Below are 24,303 nucleotides of genomic sequence, written 5' to 3' on the forward strand. Positions count from 1 at the left end.
CGCAGACACGGGGAGAATGTGCAGGCTCCACACAGAAAGTGACCCAAGCCGGGAATCGAACCTGGATCCCCGGAGCTCTGGATTATTCGTCCAGTGACAATAGCACAGTGCTGTTGCTTCCCTTTCAATGCAGCAACATCAGGACAAATTGAAATCTACAAAACACATTGGCTGAAAGGGAGGTGGAATCTGATTCAGTAGCAACTTTCAAAAGGGAATCAAATAAATACTTCAATAATGTTTTAATATGTTGCGATGCGATGATATTTATGGAGGTGTACCTTAAGATGCTGGCCATCACTGCCCACCATGAGCCAGGATGTGACATCTAAGCTTGAGTCATGTCTGACCAGTTAAAGATGTCTCCCCACGTCCTAGTTAGCATCGTCTGGGTATAATCTTATCTTCAAATAAAGAACCCAGTTTATTGTTTTGCCAATCCTTGCAGTGTGATTGATATGTTTGCGATTAACAGAAGAACGTAATAAATAATTAAATGAAAATAGCAAAATACTGCAGTTGCTGGAATCCAAAACAAAAAGAGATAAAGCTGGAAAAACCTAGCAGGCCCGGCAGCATCTGTAAGAAGAGGAAACAGAGTCTGCATGCCCCTTCTTCAGAACTAAAGAGAGGGGAAAATGCAATTGGAACAGCTGGAACTGTGATTAGTGGGAGCTGGGAGAGGTTGCAATGAAGATGTAGCAAAACTTTTTTAAAAAGTGGCAAATGGCCCAGTGGGGGAGCGGAAGGGAGGATTTTGCATAGGAGTGAAAAAATATTTGGGGTATATTAAAAAAAAGTAAAGCTGGAGGAGAAAGGTAACTGTATAAAGTTGTCAAACTCAATGTTAAGTCACGTGCCTAATTGGAAGATGAGGCGCTGATCCTCCAGTTTGTGTTGGGCATCACTACGGCATTGCAATAGGCCAAAGATGGGCATGAGAGCAAGATGCTGAGTTTAAATGGCAAGCGACAGGAAGGTTGGGGTCATGCTTGCGGGACTGCAAAGTGGTCACCCAGTCTGCGCCTAGTCTCCCCAATGTAAAACAGTTAAATTACCTCGGTTCTCCTTCTTCTTCATTCTGTCCATCTTCATCTTCTTCACTTCCACTATATTCGTACTCAGTTTCATCTAATGGCGAGAAGGGAAAATGGAAAAGCTCACGTTCAGCCACTGTATGATCATTCCTCCAGAAACTGGATATAATTCTTCTTTTAATTAAGTTGAGGTTTTAATAAACTGCGTTCCCCATCTGCTGCACAGAGTTTGCGTTTTGGAACTAACTTTGATGCCAAATTAGGGAGGGATATTGAATATGAAAAGGCAGCCTAAGATATGCAAAGTAATTTCATAAAATATGTAAATGAATAGCTGCTGGTAAATTAAATTCAAACCTTCAAGTGTAAAGTATTGCACAAAGTAACACAAGAAAATAGCTTAAACAAACTTCACGAATGGTGTTCAGATGACTGAGGGTGAGGTTTAAAAAGACATGAGGAAAATAATGGACTCGACACTTAACATGTTCAGCTATTGGCAAACAAATACAACACTACATAGCCAAATTAATCAATAAGATTGGGAGGATTTTGAGGTTAATTTGGTGCAGACATTTGATGAGTCTGTATCTCGTCTAATTTGTCTGGTTTTAACCAAAATAATACAAACTAACCATTCAAACCCAAGGTGCAAAGCCTGGGGTGGGATTCTCCCATCTGAAGGCAGAGTGTTGACGCCGTTGTAAAAACTGGAGAGTTTAATGACAGCGTAATCGGACCTCTAATTGTAGCGATCCTCTGCCCTACAGGACGCCAGCACGGCACTGGAGCGACCCACGCTGCTACAGCTGCCGATACCGGCGCCATGTGGGCGCCGCGCGCAGGTCTGCGCATGTACACTGCGACCAGCGCGCATGCGCGGTAGCCTCCTTCTCTGCGCAGGCCCCGATGCAACATGGCGTAGGGCTACAGGGGCCGGCGCGGAGTAAAAGAGGCCTCCACCACGAGAGGCCGGCCCACGCTGGAGAGCCCCCCCTCCCCCCGCCCCCGAGGTCAGACCCCCCTTTCCCCTCCCCCAGCAGGCCGCCCCCGACAGGATGGACGCCGAGGTCCCGCCGGGTAAGGTCAGATGTGAACGGCGCCGGCGGGACTCGGACGTTTTGAGGCGGCCACTCGGCCCATTCCGGGTGGAGAATCGCCGGGGGGGGGCCGTGTAGAGTCACCGGAGATTCGGCGGACCAGCATCGGGGTGGGCGTCGTGCGAATTGCGCCCGCCCGGCGATTCTCCGAACCGGCGTGGGCTGAGAGAATGCCGCCCCTGAACTCAACAACAGAGGATTGAGTTATCAGGAAAGATTGCAAAGATTACATCCTTAAGATGATACCGTATCCAAGTGAATTAGGCAGTAAACAGGATAGAGAATGTCAACCCAGAGCAGTACTTCAAGACAAACCTTAACTACAGAACGGCAAGCATAAATTCAACCTCGCAGAAGACAAATTTAGGACGTGGTCGTCACTTCAGAGTCATTATGATTCAACAAAACCTGAACGTTTCCAGAATAGTGAGTCTAATCTGATGGTGCATTCAGGGAGAACGGTGTTAATTTTGCTCAATAAACCGACATGTTTTGCTACCACATGAAAAGAAAGTGCACAGGAGAAAATACTAATTTCTTATGGGTCACCCAATGGGGACCAGGACCTCAAAACAAGTACATGTGCATTTTGCACACCAGGTATTCTGGACCCTAGAAAATGGTGTGGGGTCAGGAAGGTGGAAGATTATATTTTTTGTTTGCGGAGAAACAAAATGCAGCAAATTGCACTCAATTCCTGCCTCCATTTGGAGACAACAAATCCGGCCCCAAGGCTAGGAAGGGGGATTTTTTAAAATTTCTGTGCTCATGCTTGTGTCAGCATGTGAGTTATTATCAAACAAATAGAAGACCATATAGCAAAATCAACCAAATCAACATTGAAGGCTTCTCAGGCTAGTTGTAGCACAGTAGCACAGGACAGAAATTCAGGTGATGTACGTCTTTGACAAACTGAAGATGCTGGGTGTCATCGACAAGCCCAACATTTGTTGCCCATCCCTAATTGCCCTTGAACTGAGTGGCTTGCTAGGTCATTTCAGAGGACCTGTGAAGGGTCAACCACATTGCTGTGGGTCTGGTATCACATATAGGCCAGACCGGGCAAGGACAGCAGATTTCCTCCCCTGAAGAGCATTCGTGAACTCTGTAGGTTAGTTTTTCCGACAATCGATGATAATTGTCATGATCACCATTACTGGGAAAAGGGTCAAATTCCAGATTTATTAATTGAATTTAAAGTATACTGCAGTGGGATTTGAACCCATGCCCCCGGTGCAATAAATGATAATCTTTATTGTCACAAGTAGGCTTACATTAACACTGCAATGAAGTTACAGTGAAAAGACCCTGGTCGCCACACTCTGGCGCCTGTTCAGGTACATGGAGGGAGAATTCAGAATGTCCAATTCACCCAACAGCACATCTCTTGAGAATTGTGGGAGGAAACCGGAGCGCCTGGAATAAACCCACGCAGGCACGGGGAGAACGTGCAGACTCCGCACAGACAGTGACCCAAGCCAGGAGTCGAACCTGGGACCCTGGCACTGTGAAGCAACAGTGCTAACCACTAGGCCATCCATTAGACTAGGATCTCTAGATTACTAGCTCAGTGACATAATCATTACACTAGCAATCCGCTTACATACTAGCTGCTGGATGAATCTTGTAAACTGCAATGGTCAGAAACAGCAAGTACAAAAACATAAGGAGTTGCATACCTTTCTCACCCTTCTTCTTCCTGGTTCTGTCTATATGATCTCTCAGCATAATGCGAATCTGACGGTCACTCTGCTGATCGCGGATGAATGAATGTTTTAACAGGGTTTCTGTGGTGTTTCGATCCAAGTAATTCTTCACCAGGCAATTTTCTACAAAATTAATAAATTTCTTCGACCTGAAACAAAATAAGTCAAGTTCAGTGATGAAGGCATTGTTATGTCAAAATATATGAATGATGTCTGCAAGTCCCAATCGTCACTTGCCTCAGCAAAGACCAGTGGCCCAACAAAGAATTCTCGATGTTTAGTTGCGGATACCTTCCAATTTACCGAGTAGCATTTGACAATTTGGCCTACTAAATTCCCAATTCAGATGATCCAGATGAACAGCTGCCTCCGCAAATCAAGTGTATGTAAATGCCTGCTCGACTCCACCACTGCTCCCGAACATGGAACATGCTGGGCGGGATTCTCCAATCCCGCGGCGAAGTGACCACGCCGTCATAAACGCCGTTGCATTTTACGACGGCGTGAACGGGCCGCTCCCAGTACTAATTCTGGCCCCTACTGGGGGCCAGCATGGCACTGGAGCGGTTCGCGCTGCTCCAGCTGCCGATCCCGGCGTGAACTGTTCGGCGTGGGATCCGCGCATGCGCAGTTGTGCCGGCGCCAACGCGCGCATGCACAGTGGTCTCCCTCAACGTGCTGGCCCCGACGCAACATGGCGCAGGACTACAGGGGCCAGCGCGTAGGAAAGGAGGCCCCCAGCCACAGAGGCTGGCCTGCCGATCGGTGGACCCCGATTGCAGCCAGGCCACATCAGAGCCCCCTCCCCCCGGGGTCAGACCCCCCCTCGCCCCTCACAGGCCGCCACCCGACCCTTCCACGCCGAGGTCCCGCCGGCTCAGAGCAGGTTAGAACGGCGCCGGCGGGACTCGGCTCTTTGCTCACGGCCGCTCGGCCCGTACGGGCCGGCCGCATAGAGTGGCCCACGACCGACACCGCGCCAACCACACCGGGCCAATGGCGCCAATTCTCCGGCGTGCCGGCGTCGGGGAGGCGTGGCCCATTCGTGGGGATTCTCTGGCCCGGCCCAGGGCTGGGAGAATCCCACCCGCTGTGTTTGGTTGGCGGGAGTGAAGATTTCTAGCTGCATGCGCCATTTTTGCCACAATGGAGAGGTTCTCAGTGTGATAAAAATCTGGGCTACAGTCTTACTTTCTCATTTGTTCAACCTCCACAATTAAATATGAATGTCCCAAAGCTTTCTGGTGGGTATACCCAAAGGTGTTTTTCCTTCTCCTATCATGGCGAATTGTAGGGCTTGAAGGAATTTCAGAGATATGATGGGGCGAGACCAAGGAGGGATCTGAAAACAAGGATGAGAGCTTTAAAATTACGGCATTGCTTGACTGAGTGCCAATGTAGGTCAGTGAACAAGGAAACTATTTTCTGTGAAAGGGAAATCAAGAACAAAGGACCTTTGGGGTGGCACGGTGGCACAGTGGTTAGCACAGCTGTCTCACAGTACCAGGGACCCAGGTTTGATTCAGAGCTCGGGTGACTGTCTATATGGAGTTTACACATTCTCCCAGTGTTTGCGTGGGTTTCCTTCGGGTTCTCCGGGTTCTCTCACTGTTTAAAGATGTGCAGGTTAGGTGGGTGGGTTGGCCATGCTAAATTGCACCTTAGCGTCCAAAGGTTAGGTGTGGTTACGGGGCTAGGTAGGGGGAGTGTGCTCCTTCGGCTTGGTGCTGACTCGATGGGCCGAGCGGCCTCCTTCTACACTGTAGGGATTCTATGATGATCTTAAAAGAAGAGGGAAGTCATTTCGGAATGAAATCAAGAAGCACCATTTCCCAGGATTCCAACATTCAGCAGCAAGCATATTTTAAACTGTATCCCAGCGATGTTTGTTGGGATTCAAGATGCTTTGCATATTCTGCCTCAATAAATGTCGCTGGGCTGAGAACTACAGCCTCCCTCAATGTTCATGTTATTCCCATTCACCGAATGAAATGGGTGGTAGACATCTCAGTTCCAGCCTTCAAAAAGGAACGCTAGTACCATTGGAGCTTGCAAGACTGAAATGGTTAGATTTTTATTGGACAAAGCTATCATGGAGTATGGAGTTAAGGTGGGTAAATTGGGCTGATACAGATCACCCATGATCTAATGGAATGTTGAAACAAGCTTGAAGGTCTGAAGGCCACACTGCTATTTCAACATTCCAGTTTCTTTACAGAAATTACCTTGGACAATGTTATGGGACGAACACCAAACACATTTATGTCAAACTCCTCTCCCTGCTATTTTAATGGAGACACTGATTTAAAAGAAGCAGCTCAATATCTCTGTTAAAACAGTGGCAAGTAGCATTTGTTATAAACTCTCCAAGCATTCGAATGATAAATTTGCTGACACTAGCTTGCAGATTGTATTATTAAGTCATGTTATCAGACAAGGTTAATTCCTTGCCAGAAATCGTCTTGCTTACTGTGTTAGAAAATACAAGTATAAATCTCAGCCTAAATCAGATTTGATAGTTCAAACCCATGATTTAATTTAGGTTACTTATAAAAGTCATGAAGCAAATAGCAACCCTTAAACGTCCAGTCCCACATAATTAACACAATAAATCTGCACATCATCTCAAACTTCTAAATTTAGATTAGTCTAGCTCTGAGGTTTATTATTCACAACGATAAAAAAATGCGACAGTAATTTTAAAAAAATCATTAAGGAATAAACTCAGGCATAAAGATTTCCCCAAGGCAAACTATCTCCCTGAAATCACTACACTCTAATTACATTTTCAAAAGAGGAAGTGTGGCCTCGACGCACCTCTTCATCTTTACAGAAGTTGTTGATTACAGTTAAAATGGAACAGATTCACAGGGGAAAGAAAACAGAAGTGTGGTTTAGCCCGCCCCCCAAAACTGCACTGCCCATTGGCTAACAGACCTTTATTTATATCACACCATTCAAGACTTTAAGATGTCTTGAAGCATTTTACAACCAATAAAGCAACTGCTAATTTAGGCACAGCGCGGTCCCATAAACAGTAATCTGAGCACGTGATAATCTGTTTCACTTATGTTGGTTGAGGGTTGAAAATTGATCAGGGCACTAGATTTTGCTCTTCCCCAAAAAATGGTGTGATGGGACATTTTAATTCCAGCTCAATGGCCAGGTGAGGTCTTGGTTTAATGCCTCATCTGAAATCCATTACTTCTCACAGCGTGGTGCACTGGAGTGTCAGCCTAGATTGCGATACTCCAGCCTTTGGTATGGGACATAAAGTCACAACCTTCCGCCTCAGAAACGAGTGGGTTTTACACTGAGCCACAGCAAGACTGACACAAAGGCAATTTAATGAGAGTCGTGGATGTACTGACATTGCAGACTGTCGTGCTTTTCTGGTCGGACCAGGAACTCAAACAATATAAATAAATAAAATGGAAGCAACGGGAATCTTCTTTCAGGAAGAGATGTATCAGGCGGAACGGTCCATTCCAAATAATTGGCTTAACCATGTGCCAGAGGCTCTGCAGGATATCGGTCGGGTTGTGACGCGGTTCATCAGAGCCAAGCGATACTCTATTCATCTTGGTTCACTTGAACGGCACCTCTTAACCATGAAACAGTTTTGGACCTCACACGGCATCCCACCCACCTTGTCTTCTGACTTATAATGAATTTAACCTTGTTAATAGATATGGTACCAGCCTGTAGATGTTAAATGGAGAGCAGGAGTTAAAGGTGAGCGGTAGGCAGTGATTGACCTAGCCACCTTTTCACTGTGTCACTGACGCACGGGTTTCAATTGAGGAAGATGAGGCAGTATCCGGTTGCAGCTGCCCATAATGACAGGATCAAATAGTAGGGTGGGATTCTCCGTTGGCTGATGCCGAAATAGCAAAATGAAGCAGCGGGCGGCGATTTGACACTAAATTGCTGTACTCGACAGCAGCGTCAATGCAGTCTGAAATGCACGTGGAGTAGACACCTTCTGTATATCATTAGCGGGCCTGACCCAGCATTCTCCGGGGCCTCCGCTATGATCCGCCTCCAATGGACCGAGTTCCCGATGGCGAGGTTCACGTGTACTTTAAAAAATTGTGAAACCGGCATAGAAGAGGCTGAAGGAGAGAGAGCGGGTACAGAAAGTGTCCAACATCACCATAGTTTGCTGACACTTATGTTGCTGGCTGGGGGGGGGGGGGGGGGGGGGGGCTTCTGCCAGGGTCGGGAGATCCGTGGGGTGGCCAGGAGGTGGACTGTGGAGTCGGGGTGGATGGGTACGGAACACCATTGCCGCAGCCGGAAAGGCAGCCATGCAGTTGCGCACGCCGCTGTGAACTTAGGGCCACAGGTCGCGTAGGCTTTCCCCACGGCCCCAGTCGACCTATCAGCTGTATTGGCACGCTCCAGCACAACCAGTGCCATTTTTTGGGCTGGGTGAGTGTGTGTGGGGAGAAAGAGAGAGAGAGATAGAGAGAGAGAGAAAGAGAAAGAAAGAGAGGGAGAGAAAGAGAGAGAGAGAGAAAGAGAGAGAGAGAGAAAGAGAGAAAAAGAGAGAGAAAGAGAGGAGAGAGAAAAACAGGTCTTTGTCTCTCTGTATCCAGGTCTCAACTCTGCTTTCCTTCGGTCTCTGGAAATCATCGCACTCAGGCAGGATCCAACCACTGCCTCTAACTGGTCAGAATATGGCCTTTTGGCCAATTCATTGGCCACCCGCCAGCCAATCGAACCAAGTCCAACCCGATCGCTCAGGTGCCATAAAGTCTGAGTTCTGTTGTGCAAACTAGCAGAGTGTTCTCTGTTGTAACTTTTGAATTGCTTTCTACCCCTGCTCGACGTATAAGTATACATATGTCCATTTACCATCCATGGGTCAAAATGATGATGGCAAAAAAATAAAGAAGGGAAATAAGGGAATCGGCGGGGAGGACCCTCGTAATATAGACTCCTTATCATGCCCGCAGCAAATCTCAAAGTGCTTCCAAGCCAGTGATTAACTTCTGAAATGCAGCTTTAAGTGCTATTTAAGCAATGTTCCATCAAATCAGAAGAATGGATAGTTAGTCTGTTTTCTTTATTTGAGTCTTGACAAAGGGAGGAAACTTGGCTCAATTACCAGGAGGTCGACCTGGCTCCCCCTCAAATGAGGTTGTTCCTGCTGTCTGACCAGACAGATGGGACCCTGGCTTAAGTTCTCCTCTGGAGGTTTACACCTCCAACAATGCAGCACCCCACAGTGTCGTGCGGAACTGTCAGCTTAGATTATAGAACTGGGCTTCAAGCCATATTCCTTGAACGCTAAACCAAATATGTCACTAACTGAGCCAAGTTGACAAATTAATGGGTAGAGTTTTACAGCTTACATGAGAGATTACCCTTGGAAACAGCCAAACAATCTTGATTAAAAACTGAAAATGCTCGAAAAACTCAGCTGGTTTGGCAGCATCCGAGGAGAGAAAAATGGGGGCGGGAGGGTGATTTTACACTCCCGGTTTCATTCGGCGGAATCGGAGACAGGAGCAGAAAATCCTGCGAGAGGCCCAAATCACGGTTCACGCTGAGGTCATGGCGTGGCACGATTTGCCACCCCCTCGCCCCCCGACAGTGATGCAGCGGGAAACCTGATGTTCAATGTCTGGAACCCCATTACAATAAACCTGTTTGGGTGTCAGGCTGGCCGGGTGAGGCTGAGGCGCCAGACTCAAGGAGGAAAGTCCTTCCGCGGTAAGCTGGGTATTCTGGTCTCCAACTGGAGGCGTGGGTTCGAATCCCACTTCTGACACATACTTTTGTGGGCAGCACGGTAGCACTTTTGTGGGCAGCATGGTAGCACAAGTGGATAGCACTGTGGGGGGGGGGGGTGCGGGTGGAGGCGGGAGGGAGGGGCGGGGGGGGGGGGGCCGACGGTGTAATGCCAGGAGCTTGGCTTATCTATCTCTTGGGAAAAATTAGCCCTTTGTTCTCAGATAGCCCCTAATTCAATATAGGAACAGGAATTGGCCATTCAGCCCCTCGGGCCTCATTGCCGAGATCCCCCTCATAACTCCTCGGTTTCAGATATGCTGAATTGCCCAACAAAAAATGTTGACACTTTCAATTGACTCCCAGCCTCAAGAGCTCAGTGAGGGTGAAAGTTCCACTGCCCATTGTGTGAAGAGTCACATCCTGACATCTGCCCAAACAGTCCAGTGCTAATTTCAAGCTTATGGCCTCATTGACGCACATGATTCCATCCTACTCCAAAGTAACACCGGACAGCCTTACCATTTTTTTGATTTCAACTTGGGTGGCGAATTCCGTGGAATAAGAAAAAGTGCTCTCATCGGATGCATATCACAGAGGGCTGGAAAAGAATAAAAGGGATGGCTTTTACAAGCGAAGGAGCAACAATAATGATGAATGATTTTTCCAATGTGACAAATAATTCAAAACTTCACCAAGTACAGCTGGTGCGCACATGGGTATCAACTGGAATCAAGGTCAGCCAATACCATGGAGAATGATTTTCATTACACACATTCATGACGGTTTTTGGGGGATTTAGAGTACCCAATTATATATTTTTCCCAATTAGAGGAGAATTTAGCATGGCCAATTCACCTACCCTGCCCATCTTTGGGGTTGTGAGGGTGAAACCCACGCATACATGGGGAAAATGTGCAAACTCCACACGGGCAGTGACCCAGGGCCGGGATTCGAACCATGGTCCTCAGCGCCGTAGTTCCAGTGCTAACCACTGTGCCACATGCCGCCCTACGTTCATGACAGTCTTGGTGAACAAGAACTGGAGCATTGCTCACAATAGATTAATCTTTAACGTTATGGAGGAGTTTTATGGGGAAGGCTTGAAGAACATGGGTCGGATCCCACAATGCCAACAAGGGTGATCGTTAATATATCCTCCGCTGTTGTGCTCATCGGAAGAGGGAGGCAGCGGCATTGTGGTATTGTCACTGGACTAGTAATCCCGAGACTGAGGGTATTGCTCTGGGAACTGGTTTGAATCCCAACATGGCAGCTGGCGATGTTTGAACTCAGTAAACATCTGGAATTTAATGTCGAATCACACCATGGAACCATTGTTGATTATTGTAAAAGCCCATCTGCTTCACTAATGTCCTTTAGGGAAGGAAATCTGCCGTCCTTACCTGGTCTGGCCTACATGTGACTCCAGACACACAGCAATGTGGTTGACTCTTAAATGCCCTCTGAAACGAGGTAGGCCACTCGGTTCAAGGGCAATTAGGGATGGGCAATATATGCTGGCGATGCGCACATGCCCAGAATGAATTTTTAAAAAGTCTTGGGGCTGGATTCTCCGCCCCGCCGTGCTGGCGGGATGCTCCGTTACACCGGCTGGTCAATGGGGTTTCCCATCGTGGGGCAACCCCACGCCGTCGTCCTAGTGGGAGCGCAAATCAATCCAGCTCCGCCAGGAGTCTCCCAAACGGAGGAGTTAGCCCCATAATCCACCATTCGCCATGCATGCCTGCCAACTCAACTGGTCATCCCCTCTGAACTAACAGCTCACCCCATTCCTCATCCCCCAGCCCGGCTGCTCACCCCTACTGACCCAACTGTCCATATCCCAAACTCTCACTCACACCCCTGCATTCTCGTTCCCTCACCCACTCGATTGCTCTCTAACCTGTTCTATTGCTCCCTCGCCCGCTCCCTCACTCCCAGGCCCGCTTCCACCCTTCCTTGCCCACTCCTTCACTCCCTCATCCACTTCCTTGCACCCATATCCACTCCCTCAACCATTCTCTTGCTCCCTTGTTAACTGCCTCACTTCCTCACCATTATCTCATTCTCTCACCCACTTGCCCTCTCTCGCTCCCTCACCCACTCTCGCACTTCCTTGCACCCTTGTCCACCCCCGTGCCCACTCCCTCCCTCCCTCGCCCACTCCCTCACTCCCTCGCCCACTCCTTCACCCACTCCCTCGCCCATTCTCTCAATTCCTCACCGACATCCTTGAACCCTCGTCCACTCCCTCGCACCCTCGGCCACTGCTTCACTCACTCTTGCTGCCTCATCTACTCTTTCACTCCCTTACCACTCCATTGCTCCCTCACTCAATACCTCACTCACTTCCTCGGTCCCTCACCCATGCTCTTGCTCGTTCGTCCACTCACTCACTCCCTCACCAAGTTTCTCACTCCCTTGCCCCAGCTCTCGCTCTCTCACCCACTCTCTCAATCCCTTGCCCACTCTCTCACTCCCTCATACCCTTGTTCACTCCCTCCCTCGCCCACTCTCTCACTCCGTGCCCACTCTCTCGCTCCTTGCCCACTTCCCCTCACCCTGGTTTACTCCGTCCCTCCCTCACCCACTTTCTTACTCCCTTGGCCACTTTCTCGCTTCATCGCCAACTCGCTTCCTCAGCCGCTCCCTCTACCTCTCACCCACTCTCTCGCTCCTTTGCCCATCTCTCTCGCCCCCTTGCCACTCCCTCGCTCACTGTCTAATTCCCTCACCCACTCTCTCACCAAGACTTGCAGACCTTTAAAGGTTTAACTGAGAATGGTGGGTGTAGTGGTTAAAAAGTGGGCATGTCCTCTCCGTTGCTGCCCTTTGCTGGTGTTCTCAGTGAATGGCTGTGCTCCAACATCGCTGCGGAATGTGGAACAGGAAGACATGGCTGCAATGGCCAGCATGGTAGCACTGTGGTTAGCACAGTTGCTTCACAGCTCCAGGGTCCCAGGTTCGATTCCCGGCTTGGGTGACTGCCCGTGCGGAGTTTGCACTTTCTCCTCGTGTCTGTGGGTTTCCTCCGGGTGCTCCGGTTTCCTCCCACAGTCTAAAGATGTGCAGGTTCGGTGGATTGGCCATGCTAAATTGCCCTTAGTGTCCAAAAATGGGTGGGTGGGGTTACTGGGTTATAGGGATAGGGTGGAGGCGTGGGCTTAAGTAGGGTGCTCTTTCCAAGGGCCGGTGCAGACTCGGTGGGCCGAATGGCCTCCTTCTGCACTGTAAATTCTGTGATTCAAAGGTGCAGAAAGGTATGGTCATCAGTTATCTTCAGAATCAGCAGCGATAATCCTCAGCATCACCGCTGACCATGAGGCCTGGGCCATTATTTCACTTTTAGAAAAGTCCAAAACAAGTGCCATTAACATAAACTAGTCACTAAGTAGGGAAAGCATAATCCAAAATGTTATAAATTCACAAGAGCCCCGGAGAGGGGGAGAAAGAGAAGGGGACAGAGAGAGGTGGCGAGGGAGAGAGAGATAGAGGGTTCATTGTAACTCCATTGCAATGTAAATTTAAGCCTACTTGTGACAATAAAGATTATTATTAAACCCTGAATTTCTCGACAGCCATTAAATACAAGCTGCAAAATGTTGCTTACGCGGAGCCCCTTCTGCCATTTCAATCGCCGTGATTCCCAATGACCACACGTCACTCTGTGGGGAAAGAAATAACAGAATGAATGGTAAGTGAAACACGGTAATCAGGAGCAATACAGGAGAAATGACGGTCATCATAGCGATTAATACACTACTGCCCTCAGGCTTGGAGGCTGGGCAGCCTAAACTGTGGACAATGAGACATCAATCACTGTGAATCCAGAAAGTGTACTTGAACAAAATGGGAATAGCCCCATCTATTTGGGAACTCAATTCAGTCTCCACAAGCACACAAGAATTACGAGGTGTATGCGATTTGGCTCCTCCAGCCTGCTCCTTCATTCCGAATCACTCCTTGCTGCACTGTACGGATTCCATGACCATTCGATAGGATCATGATTGACCTGAATGTGGTCTCAATTTCACCTTCCCCCAACCCCCCACCCCCCCCCCCCCCCACCCCCACCAACCCCCTAACCCTTGACTCCCGCGTTGATCAACTTGTAACTAACTCAGCCTTGAACAGCTCCAATGACCGAGTCTCCACTGCCCTCTGGGGAGGTGAACTCACACACTGATAGCCAACTGAGAGAAAAAAACTCTCTTCATCTCGGTTTTAAATGTCTTATTTTTAAAGTGTGACTCCCTAGTTCCAGACCCACTAAAACATCCTCTCAGAATCCACTCTCTCAAATCCCCCTCAGAATCATATATGTTCCCCTTCTAGGCACCACACTATAGGAAGGGTGTGAATGCATTGGAGAGAGTGCAGAAGTTCCCGGCTGTAGCACCATCGATCACACACGAGGCGAGACGTAGAGAACTTCAATCGAGGCTTTATTGAGCAGACTTGTTCAGATTTGTTCCCCAGCAGCTCAGTCACAGAATGCAGCTGCGGGGAGTAAGCCGGGTTCTTATATCCCGCCTATCTGGGTGGAGCCCAGTAGGCGGAGATCCAATCGGGACCCAGCATCTGTCCTCCAATAGCTCCTCGGCATTCATGGTGTACCGTATTACCCCTAATGCACACCACCACACCGGCATGGGTCACCGTCTGTGCGGAGTCTACATGTTCTCCCAGTGTCTGCGTGGGTTTCCTCCGGGTGCTCCGGTTTCCTCCGACAAGTCCCAAAAGATATGCTGTAATTTGGACATTCTGAATTCTCCCTCAGAGTACCAACAGGCGCCGGAGTGTGGCGACGAGGGGATTTTCACAGTAACTTCATTGCAGTGTTAATGTAAGTCTACTTGTGACAATAATAAAGATTATTTGTATTATTGTTCAGAGATGTTTTGCAGGATTGTTTCCAGAGATGAGAAACTTCACTTATGAGGATAGATTGGAGAGGTTGGGACTGTTCTCCTTGCAGAGAAAAAGGCTAAGAGGAGATTTGATTGAGATATGGTTTGCAAAAGAAGCAAATGTGATGTGAGAAAAGTATTTTTCACGGAGCAAGTGGTTCAGGTTTGGAATGCACGGCCTGGAAATATCGTGGAGGCAGGTTCAATCGAGGCATCCAAGAGGGTTTTGGATGGTTATTTGAACAGATACAATGTGTAGGGATACAGGGAAAAGGCAGGGAATGGCACAAAGTCATAATGCTCAGTTGAAGAGCTGGTGCAGACATGATGTGCCAAGTGGCCTCGTTCTGTACCGTAATAATTCTGTGATTTGACCCATCGAGTTGAATAAAACACTGAATTTACATTTTGGCGGATTCTTTGTTTGAGAGACTAGCTGCTGACACCGGGACTGCATCACGAGAGTTCTATGTTGACAATAGCGGGGCCGGTCCCGGAATGATTCAGGACATCCTAATGGGCTAGCACAGGCACGGAACTCGTGTAATTCCAACAAACCCTGTCGTGTGATTTGCCGGGATCGGGATCAGCACTGGAGAGCCTGGCAGGCAGGAGCTGCTTATAAGCCCTCCACTTCCCACTCCCCCTCATCCCAGCCAAGGAGATGGCACTGGTTGCACTGGAGAACGTCCATCCCATTGATGGGTTGGCTGGGGCCAAAGGGTACCTAGGGGCTGGCCTGGTGGGACCCACCTGACCCACGCCGCGATGTTCACAGTGGGCAGTCAGCCGCATGGCAGCCTTGCAGGCTGCGGAAATGGTGTTCCGTGCCAGTCCACCCAGACCCCCATGGCCCACCTCTTGGCCGAACCCGCTACTCCACCCGACCCCGACAGAAGTCCCCCGGCCAGCGGCACAACTGTCAGCACACTAAAGTGATGTTAGACATTTTCCGTACCCCCTCTCTCTCCCTCAATAGCCATGGCGCCGGTTTCCCAATTTGAAATACCACAAGTGAACCTTGCTGTCGGTAATTCCTCATGGCAGAGGCGGAGCATCGCGAGTGGGCCCAGAAATTGCGGGGTCGGGCGCGTTAATGACAGACCAATTGCATTTACTGTACGATTTGCATGGCCACACCGGCGTGCGGCGTGGAACACATTCGCGCCGCTGTCGAGGTACCAGAGCATGGCATTCCGCTGGGCACCCGGCACCGGCCATGACTTTCGGCAGACGTGAAATTCCCGGCCCGATCACGTTTCCCGATTCCAGCGTCGCTGGATGGAGAATTCCGCCCATTATTCTTTTCAGTATTCTTAAATTCTGATGAGGAGGAGTTCAAGATTAGAAGGCACAGGGCGGCATGGCAGCACAGTGGTTAGCACTGTAGCTTCACAGTGCCAGGAACCCGTGTTCGATTCCCGGCTTGGGTCACTGTCTGTGTGGAGTCTGCATGTTCTCCCCGTGTCTGCGTGGGTTTCCTCCGGGTTCTCCGGTTTCCTCCCACAAGTCCCGAAAGACGTGCTGTCAGGTGAATTGGACATTCTGAATTCTCCCTCTGTGTACCCGAAATGTGGCGACTAGCGGATTTTCACAGTAACTTCATTGCAGTGTTAATGTAAGCCGACGTGTGACAATAATAAAGATTATTATTATTTGACAAGAGTAATCAAAAACTGTTTTCATTGGCTAGAAGATCAGTAACCCGTGGACATGGGTTAAGGATAATTGGTCAAAGAACCAGAGGGGAGATTGGGATAATTTATTTTCTTCGATGCAATGAGTTGTTTTCCACGGCCTGCCTGAAAGGCTAATGGGAATAGATTCAGTGCTAACTTTCAAAGGGGAATTGGAGAATTTTTTGAAATGTAAGATAGGTAGGATTGGAAGGAAACAGCAAGAAACTAACTTTTCAAAGAGTTACTGCTGATGATGGGCCGAATGGCCTTCTGTGCCGTCTGACTCCTGGGGGCAGGATTCTCCGACCCCCCGTCGGGTCAGAGAATCGCCGGGGTCTGCCGTGAATCCCGCACCCGCCGTGTCCCGAAGTCTCCGCCACCAGAGATTCGGTGGGGGTGGTAATTACGCCGCGCCAGTCGGCGGGGGCAGGAATCGCACCGCACCGGTCGGCGGGCCCACCCCCGCCGATTCTCCGGCCTGCGATCGGCCGAAGTCCCGCTGCTGGAATGCCTGTCCCGCCAGCGTGGCTTAAAGCACCTTTTGAACGGCGGGACAAGGCGGCGCGTGCGGGCTCTGGGGTCCGGGGTCCGGGGGGGGGGGGGGAGCGCAGGGCGATCTGGCCCCGGGGGGTGCCCCCACGGTGGCCGGGCCCGCGATCAGGGCCCACCAATCTGCGGGCGGGCCTGTGCCGTGGGGGCACACTTTTTCTTCCGCCTTCGCCATGCTCTTCACTATGGCGGAGGCGGAAGAGACCCCCTCCCCTGCGCATGCGCGGGGATGACGACAGCTGCCGCTGATGCTCCCGCGCATGCGCGGACCCGCGTTGCCCGGCGAAGACCTTTTGGCCCCGGCTGGCGTGGCGCCAAAGGCCTTTCCCGCCGGCTGGTGGAGCGGAAACCGCTCCAGCGCGGGCCTAGCCCCTCAAGGTGAGGGCTTGGCCCCTAAAGGTGTGGAGACGTCCGCACCTTTGGGGCGGCCCGACGCCGGAATGGTTCCCGCCACTCCATTATGCCGGAACCCCCCGCCCCACCGGGTAGGGGTGAATCCCGTCCTCTGGACTGTACGATTGTCCTTATTTACTAGTTGCCTGTTTTATTGTATTTTCTGTCCTGGTCACAATAAATTTACCGCAATCAACCGTGTTTGTAACTTATCATTAATACATTTCCAGGAGCAACCCCCAAAAAAGATGCTACCACCGATAATTAGGTTGAGCTGGAATACAATAGTGTAATTCTATGCTTCTGTTGCTTTTTACAACCTCAAGAAAACCTGAATCACCTTTACAGCCAATAAAATACTGTTGTGCGAAGCCACTGTTGTGAAAATAGAAGCGGCAGCCAATTTGTGCACAGCAAGCCCCCAGATATGAGATAAAGACCAGATAAACGGTCTAATGCTGGCTGAGGGTTGAATGTTGGCCAGCCCCTGCTCTTCCTCTTGGGATCATTGACATGGCAGGGCAGGTGCGGACCGTGGATTAATATCGCAGCTGTCAAAGTGATGTGCCAGCATTATGAAGTGTTCATTCAAACATGGCTGTCATTCAGATTGTGTGCATTAAATGATCTACTTCAGAATTGCTTTTATTTATTAAGAAGTCATGATGAATCCCAGAAGCATCAGTTAAATCCTCTATGAGCCCGGAGACTATTCGCGATTTGGTGCTATTGTTTGGACATTGACATGTCATGTTGCAACAAGACTTTGGTAGGAATTTTCAGTTTGCACATTCAGATCGAAAGCGTAAATATAAACAATTGCTTATGTTATCGGCCAGGGTTTAGAGAACCCCAAAGTGTATCATGGAGTTCACCTGACCCACAATGTTTAATAGATTGTGGTATGGGGAGCACACGGCCCACTTGACAGGTGTGGTACAGCAGAAATGGAAAAGTATTTTTTTTTTTTTTTTGTGAAGTACCGCTTTGGCCCGATTAAAGCTCGCCCTCCTTCTCGCCACCTCCGCACTCCAATCTTGATAGACGCGGATCACCGCGTTCTCCCATTTACTACACCGAGTTTTCTTCGCCCATCTAAGGACCATTTCTCTATCCTTAAAACGGAGAAATCTCACCACTATGGCTCTGGGAGCTTCTCCTGCTCTCGATCCTCGCACCATAACTCGGTATGCTCCCTTCACCTCCAACGGACCCGTCGGGGCCTCCACTCCCATTAACGAGTGCAGCATCGTGCTCACATATGCCCCGACGTCCGCCCCCTCCACACCTTCAGGAAGGCCAAGAATCCTCAAGTTGTTCCTCCTTGCGTTATTTTCCAGTGCCTCCAACCTCTCCACAGATCGTTTCTGGTGTGCCTCCTGTATCTCCGACTTCACCACCAGGCCCTGTATGTCGTTTTCATTCTCTGCTGCTTTCGCCTTCACGACCCAAAGCTCCTGCTCCTGGGTCTTTTGTTCCTCTTTCAGCCCTTCAATCGCCTGTAATATCGGGGCCAACAACTCTTTCTTCATTTCCTTTTTTATCTCCTCCACGCAGCGTTTCAAAAACTCTTGTTGTTCAGGGCCCCATATGAAACTGCCACCTTCCGACGCCATCTTGGTTTCTGCTTGCCTTCCTTGCCGTTGTTCCAAAGGATCCGCTGCAATCCGGCCACTTTCCTCTCCTTTTTCCATCCGTGTCCAGGGGGAACACCCTTCTGGTTTACCGCACGGTGTTTTCAGCTGTTAAAATTGCCGTTGGGGCTCCTATCAAGAGCCCAAAAGTCCGTTTCACAGGGAGCTGCCGAAACGTGCGACTCAGCTGGTCATCGCCGCACCCGGAAGTTCCGGAAAAGTATTTTTTTTAAAGCAAAACAATGTTTATTCTATGAACTCAAGTTAACCTTTTAAAACATACAGTGAACATCTTAGCAACCATTAATTCCAATACAACCCCCAAAGAATACAACACTAAGTAATCCTTAATAACTTCCCAAACAACATCCAGAAGACAAAAGAAACACCTTTCAACAGAAGCACATTAGGTTTACTGAGAACATTTATAATTCTTAATTCACCAAATGATCAAGAGATAGTCTTTTCATGGCAGAGAGATCAACAGTACACCCGCTCTGTCTGGCTTCAGCTCCAACACTGAAAACGAACTAAAACATACCCTGCAGCAAACAGCCTAAAACGAAAGTAAAAAGCTGACAGACAGCCCAGCTCCACTCACACTCTGACATCACTGATAAACACGCATTTCTTAAAGGTACTCTCACATGACACTTATTCATACCTTTTATTATTTCAGAATTGAATTATGTGGCATTCTAGGGGTGGTGGCAATGTGAGCCGCAATTATTATTATTATTATTATTAATAATTTTAACTGATCTCACTCAATGAGAGTGGGTTCCCGCACTGTGTGTGTGAATTTGGACGGGATTCTCTATCCAGCGACGCCGGAGAATCCGATTGGGCGGAGAATCACGCAAGGTGAAAATCATGGCAGCGCCGGGCACCCGACAATGCCATCCTCCGGTGTAAATGCATTCTACTCTGCACTTACAACAGAGGGCGTCGGCATGTCATTAACGGGTCCGGCCCGGTATTCTCTGGGGCCTCCTCGGTGTTCCGCCTCTGCCAGGAGGAATTACCAATGGCATCACTTGCAGTTTTAAAATTTGGCAAACTGGAACCATGGCTGCTGAGGGAGAGAGGGGAGGTAGGTCATTCAGAGGCTCGACTGTGGGCTGCCGAGTGGATGGCAGGGGGAGGGGGTTCTGCCAGGGCCAGGGGTAGAGCAGCGGGGGGTGACCAGGCGATAGGCCATGGGGTTGAGATGACCCCCTGGGACAGACCCCCTGGGACTGGAGTGTGCAGTCATGGACCGCCATTTTGCGGCCTGCAAGGCTGCCATCTTGCTGCACACCCCACTGACCGCTTCTCGTCCATTTCCACTTTACAGAGCCTCAGTTGGAGGCAGCCAGTCTGCAGCTTCATTAACACATGCTGATCGTGTCCCAGAATGTCATTCGGACCTCAGCACTGTTAGAATTATAGGGTCACAGTCGACTAAACCCTCTCACACTGAAATGATTGGAAATGGTATCCGGATTGGTGACATTTGGACCGGGTTCTCCGAAATCCCGGCCAAGTGTTTACGCCGGCGCTAAACCGCCGCGAGCAACGCCGGTGTCAGCGGGCCTCCATGCCCAATCATTCTCCCCTTCCTCGGGGGCTAGAACGGCGCCGGAGTGCTGTGCGCTGCACTTGCGCGGAAAGCCCGTCCTACACGGCAATATAGCAGAGCCCTACAGGGGCCCGGCGCTGAGGAACATAGACCCTCCCCGGAATTAGTGCGCCCGCCGATCGGTTTCCCCCAATCGCGGGCCTGACCACTGTGGAGGCCCCCGCTCGAGTTGGCTCCACCCGCCCCCCCACCAGAACGGCCCCCGCAGCTAGAATGCCAAGGTCCCGCTGGGTAGGACCAATCGCGAACGGCGCCGGCGGAACTCGGCGGGCACTCGGCCCGTCAATCGCCAGAATCGCCATGGGGGCTGCTTTCAACGGCCCCCGACCGGTGCCGCGCTGACGCAATTGGCGCTGATTCTCCGGTGACCAGAGAATCGGCGGCCCAGCGTCGGAGCGGTGTGGCGGAATTTGCGCGCGCGCGCCCACCCCCCCCCCCCCCCCGGTGATTCTCTGACCCCGCGTGGGTAAATTCTACCATCTGAGCAGAAATATTAAGTGCGAGAGCATTAACCATTGCTGACTGGTTTGCAGCACCATTTCCACATGACTACTTCCAACAGGTTACAAGGGTCTTATGGTGCAGTGTGTGGCGCAGTGGGTAGCGCCTCTGATTTGGAGCCACATGCTGCACGTTCGAGTCCCACTCTGGGATCTGATGGCCAAGATGCATTCAGAACATTGTAAAACAGGTTGATTAGCAACTTGCAAATCCTTCCATTCTACACTAACGGTATGTGGCAAGAGCAGAAGGCGTTCCTGGTCCATCATGTGCTGGAAAGGAAGTTGGAACCTTTATCATCACTGTCCATTGCTCAAGACTGCAGCATTCATGTTGCCACAGCAAATCGAGAGTCCTTAACTAAACTGTGAGGCGTCACAACTCACCAGCTTCCAGTGGCTGTGCCCCAGCCACTGTCATCAGGCAACGTGGCATGTGTGGTCCCTCTGCTATCCTTCCTCAGGGGCCCGCCAGTGGATTGTTCCCAAGGCCCTGGCCAAACACGTCGACACCTTAAGTGCTCAGGGCAACCATGGTCTTGTTACACAGCGAAGCCTACATAGACCCTATCAGCAAGCCACTCATTCCGACTCCACCAGGTTAAAACACTTCTCAAAGCATTTTATAGGATTGAGATTAGGACCATACACAGCTGGATGGAGAAAAGGTGGAGAGAGGTTGAAAAGACAAAAACATAGCTGTAAAGGAGAGGCTTCAACACAGGAGGGAAGATGAGATCTAGAGGTGGTGTTTCTAAGGTAGGGAGGTATTGGCTAATAGTGCTGATGCTGGAGCAGACAGAATCGATTGGATTGGATTTGTTTATTGTCACATGTATCAAGGTACAGTGAAAAGTATTATTCTGCAAGCAGCTCAACAGATCGTCATGTACATGAAAAGAAAAGGAAATAAAAGAAAATACATAATAGAGCAACACAAAGGACACAATGCAACTACATAACACCGGCATCGGGTGAAGCATACATGGGTGTAGTGTTAATGAGGTCAGTCCATAAGAGAGCCATTTAGGAGTCTGGTGACAGTGGGGAAGAAGCTGTTTTTGAGTCTGTTCTTGCGTGTTCTCAGACTTTTGTATCTCCTGCCTGATGGAAGAAGTTGGAAGAGTGACTAAGCCGGGTGGGAGGGATCTTTAATTATGCTGCCCGCTTCCCCAGGTAGTGGGAGATGTAGATGGAGTCAATGGATGGGAGGCGGGTTGTGTGATGGACTGGGCGGTGTTCGCGACTCTCTGAAGTTTCTTGCGGTCTTGGACCGAGAAATTGCCATACCAAGCTGTGATGCAGCCAGATAGGATACTTTCTATGGTGCACCTGTGACTGAAAAACAGAAAGGAGATCCATGCTGGGATGAAAATGGGATGAGATGAGATAAGGACATGGATGCACAGCTGGAAAGCATCTCAGAGGAAGAGAGAAGTGAGCACATGGAGGAATTTAAAGCTTAAATTAAGAATCTTAAACTCAATTTGTCTGGTAAGGACAGAGTTTTTAAAAAAATTTAGAGCACCCAATAATTATTTTTTTTTCCAATTAAGGGGCAATTTTGGGTTGTGGGGGTGAAACCCACGCAGACACGGAGACAATGTGAAAACTCCACACGGAAAGTGACCCAGGGCCGGGATTCGAACCCGTGTCCTCAGCGCCGCAGTCCCAATGCTAACCACTGCGCCGCATGCCTCCCGGTAAGGACAGAGTTGATGAGGATTCTAGCCTTAATGTGAGTGAAAACAGTCACCATTGTGTTCTGGAAGACTCGCTGTTTATTGATTGTGGTAGACAGGGGGCGAGTGAGGAAAGTGTAACAATATACCCGCTTATTGAAACATCAGAAAACATAACTTCACTTTCAAAAATGGGGATTCTCTGGACACACTCACAGACACACACGCACGAACAGACACACACAGATACACACACACACATGTCAATATATGAGCAGTTTGGAGACAAGATGCGCACATCCCATATTTTCGGTTGCTCCAAATCACAAATTTTCATTTGTGCTCATTCCACTTGACTGGTTTTCAAGCACTGTAAGAGGAGCATGGTAGGAGTCCCATGTTCGAGTCCCGGCTTGGGATATGTCTGTGTGGAGTCTGCACGTTCTCCCCGTGTTTCCTCCGGGTGCTCCGGTTTCCTCGCACAGTCCAAAGATGTGCAAGTTAGGTGGATTGGCCATGTTAAATTGCCCATAGGATCCAAAAAGGTTGGGTGGGAATACTGGCTAACAGGTATAGGGTGGAGGTGAGGGCTTAGGTAGGGTGCTCTTTCCAGGGGCCGGTGCAAACTTGATGGCTGAATGGCCTCCTTGTGCGCTGTTAATTCTATGAAAATTCTATGATTCACTGGAGAGCCAATTTTCTGAGTTTCCCCGTACAGTTCTCTGTACATAATGGCCAAGGACGTGCTATCCACAACATTCCCCCTTTTCTTTTCACATACAGAAACTCTCAGCAGAATCCTTATAGGTGCAAGCCAGTGGGGGAAACTCTCCACAGTACATGCTCGGATCTGCTCTCGAGATCTATAGCTGCAGACTCTTCTTTTGATACATAATTCAAAGAGCTTTTTCCATATATGGTGCAAATGTTGAACTAAATTATTGCTGCAACAGGAGTAAAAACAACAGCACATGTGGGGATGTTTCTTCATTCTATCGTCCTCTCCTTCCACAATCGCACCACAAACCTTACATTTTGCATTTTTCTCTTTTGATTCATTATTTCAGCAATGATCTCTGATCTAAGAGCAGTCAATTCTTATTACATCATCCGAAATGGATATGGAAAAGCAACAAAGTAAAGAGGCTGGCCCAAGACTACTGCTCAGTTTTTAATCTTCTCCTTTGCTTTCCTTTCTTCTACAAGGGGCACAAGGAAGACAAGCATTCCCAGCCCATATGTCCCATACGGGATGTTACACATTCTTCGCAGAAGCATCACCCCAGTTGTTATTGACTCCCCAAGCATCATCTGCGATTAATATGTGGGGCTTGGTGACACTAACATCTGTCTGTAATGTCGCTGCTTTGCTTGAAATAGTCGGCAAAATTATCCACCTCGTGATGCCGTAAACGTGATCCGCAATCGGTGGGCAATCGGGCGTCTGGCCAAAATTGAGCTCCGCGCCTGGCGCCAATTCGGGCACCCTGTTCCGTCCCTCACTGGTGGCAATGAGGTTTGCGCCCCACACTGGCGGCATGCAAAACCGGCATTTGCATTCATTTAAATTTGATTTGCGAATTGGACGCAGAATTCTCCGTCCTTCCGCAAAGCTCCGCTCCTCTCAGGGGGAAGTCTCGCGGACATGAATTACTACAAGTATTTACAAACATGGACTGGGCGCCATGAGGCTAAGGAGTGGGTGCATAACTGTAAAAAAACACTGAAAAATCTTTGAAAATTGACAGCT

The 24,303-nt window shown here is 49.4% G+C and overlaps 1 protein-coding gene across 2 annotated transcripts in view; it reads right to left on the bottom strand.

Annotated features, from left to right (window-relative positions):
• Nucleotides 1-24,303, bottom strand: part of LOC140421291 (mitogen-activated protein kinase kinase kinase kinase 4) — a 404,363-nt gene that overhangs the window by 199,343 nt on the left and 180,717 nt on the right. For both annotated transcript variants that reach the window (XM_072505898.1, XM_072505897.1), the window contains exons 8-11: nucleotides 13,196-13,250; nucleotides 10,105-10,183; nucleotides 3,817-3,992; nucleotides 1,059-1,131 (exon numbers count right to left, since the gene is read on the bottom strand). In XM_072505898.1, the coding sequence (XP_072361999.1) occupies nucleotides 1,059-1,131; nucleotides 3,817-3,992; nucleotides 10,105-10,183; nucleotides 13,196-13,250 (383 nt within the window). The remainder of the gene's footprint in view (nucleotides 1-1,058; nucleotides 1,132-3,816; nucleotides 3,993-10,104; nucleotides 10,184-13,195; nucleotides 13,251-24,303) is intronic.

This window comes from Scyliorhinus torazame, chromosome 5, assembly GCF_047496885.1.
Source record: "Scyliorhinus torazame isolate Kashiwa2021f chromosome 5, sScyTor2.1, whole genome shotgun sequence".
Lineage (NCBI taxonomy): Eukaryota > Metazoa > Chordata > Chondrichthyes > Carcharhiniformes > Scyliorhinidae > Scyliorhinus > Scyliorhinus torazame.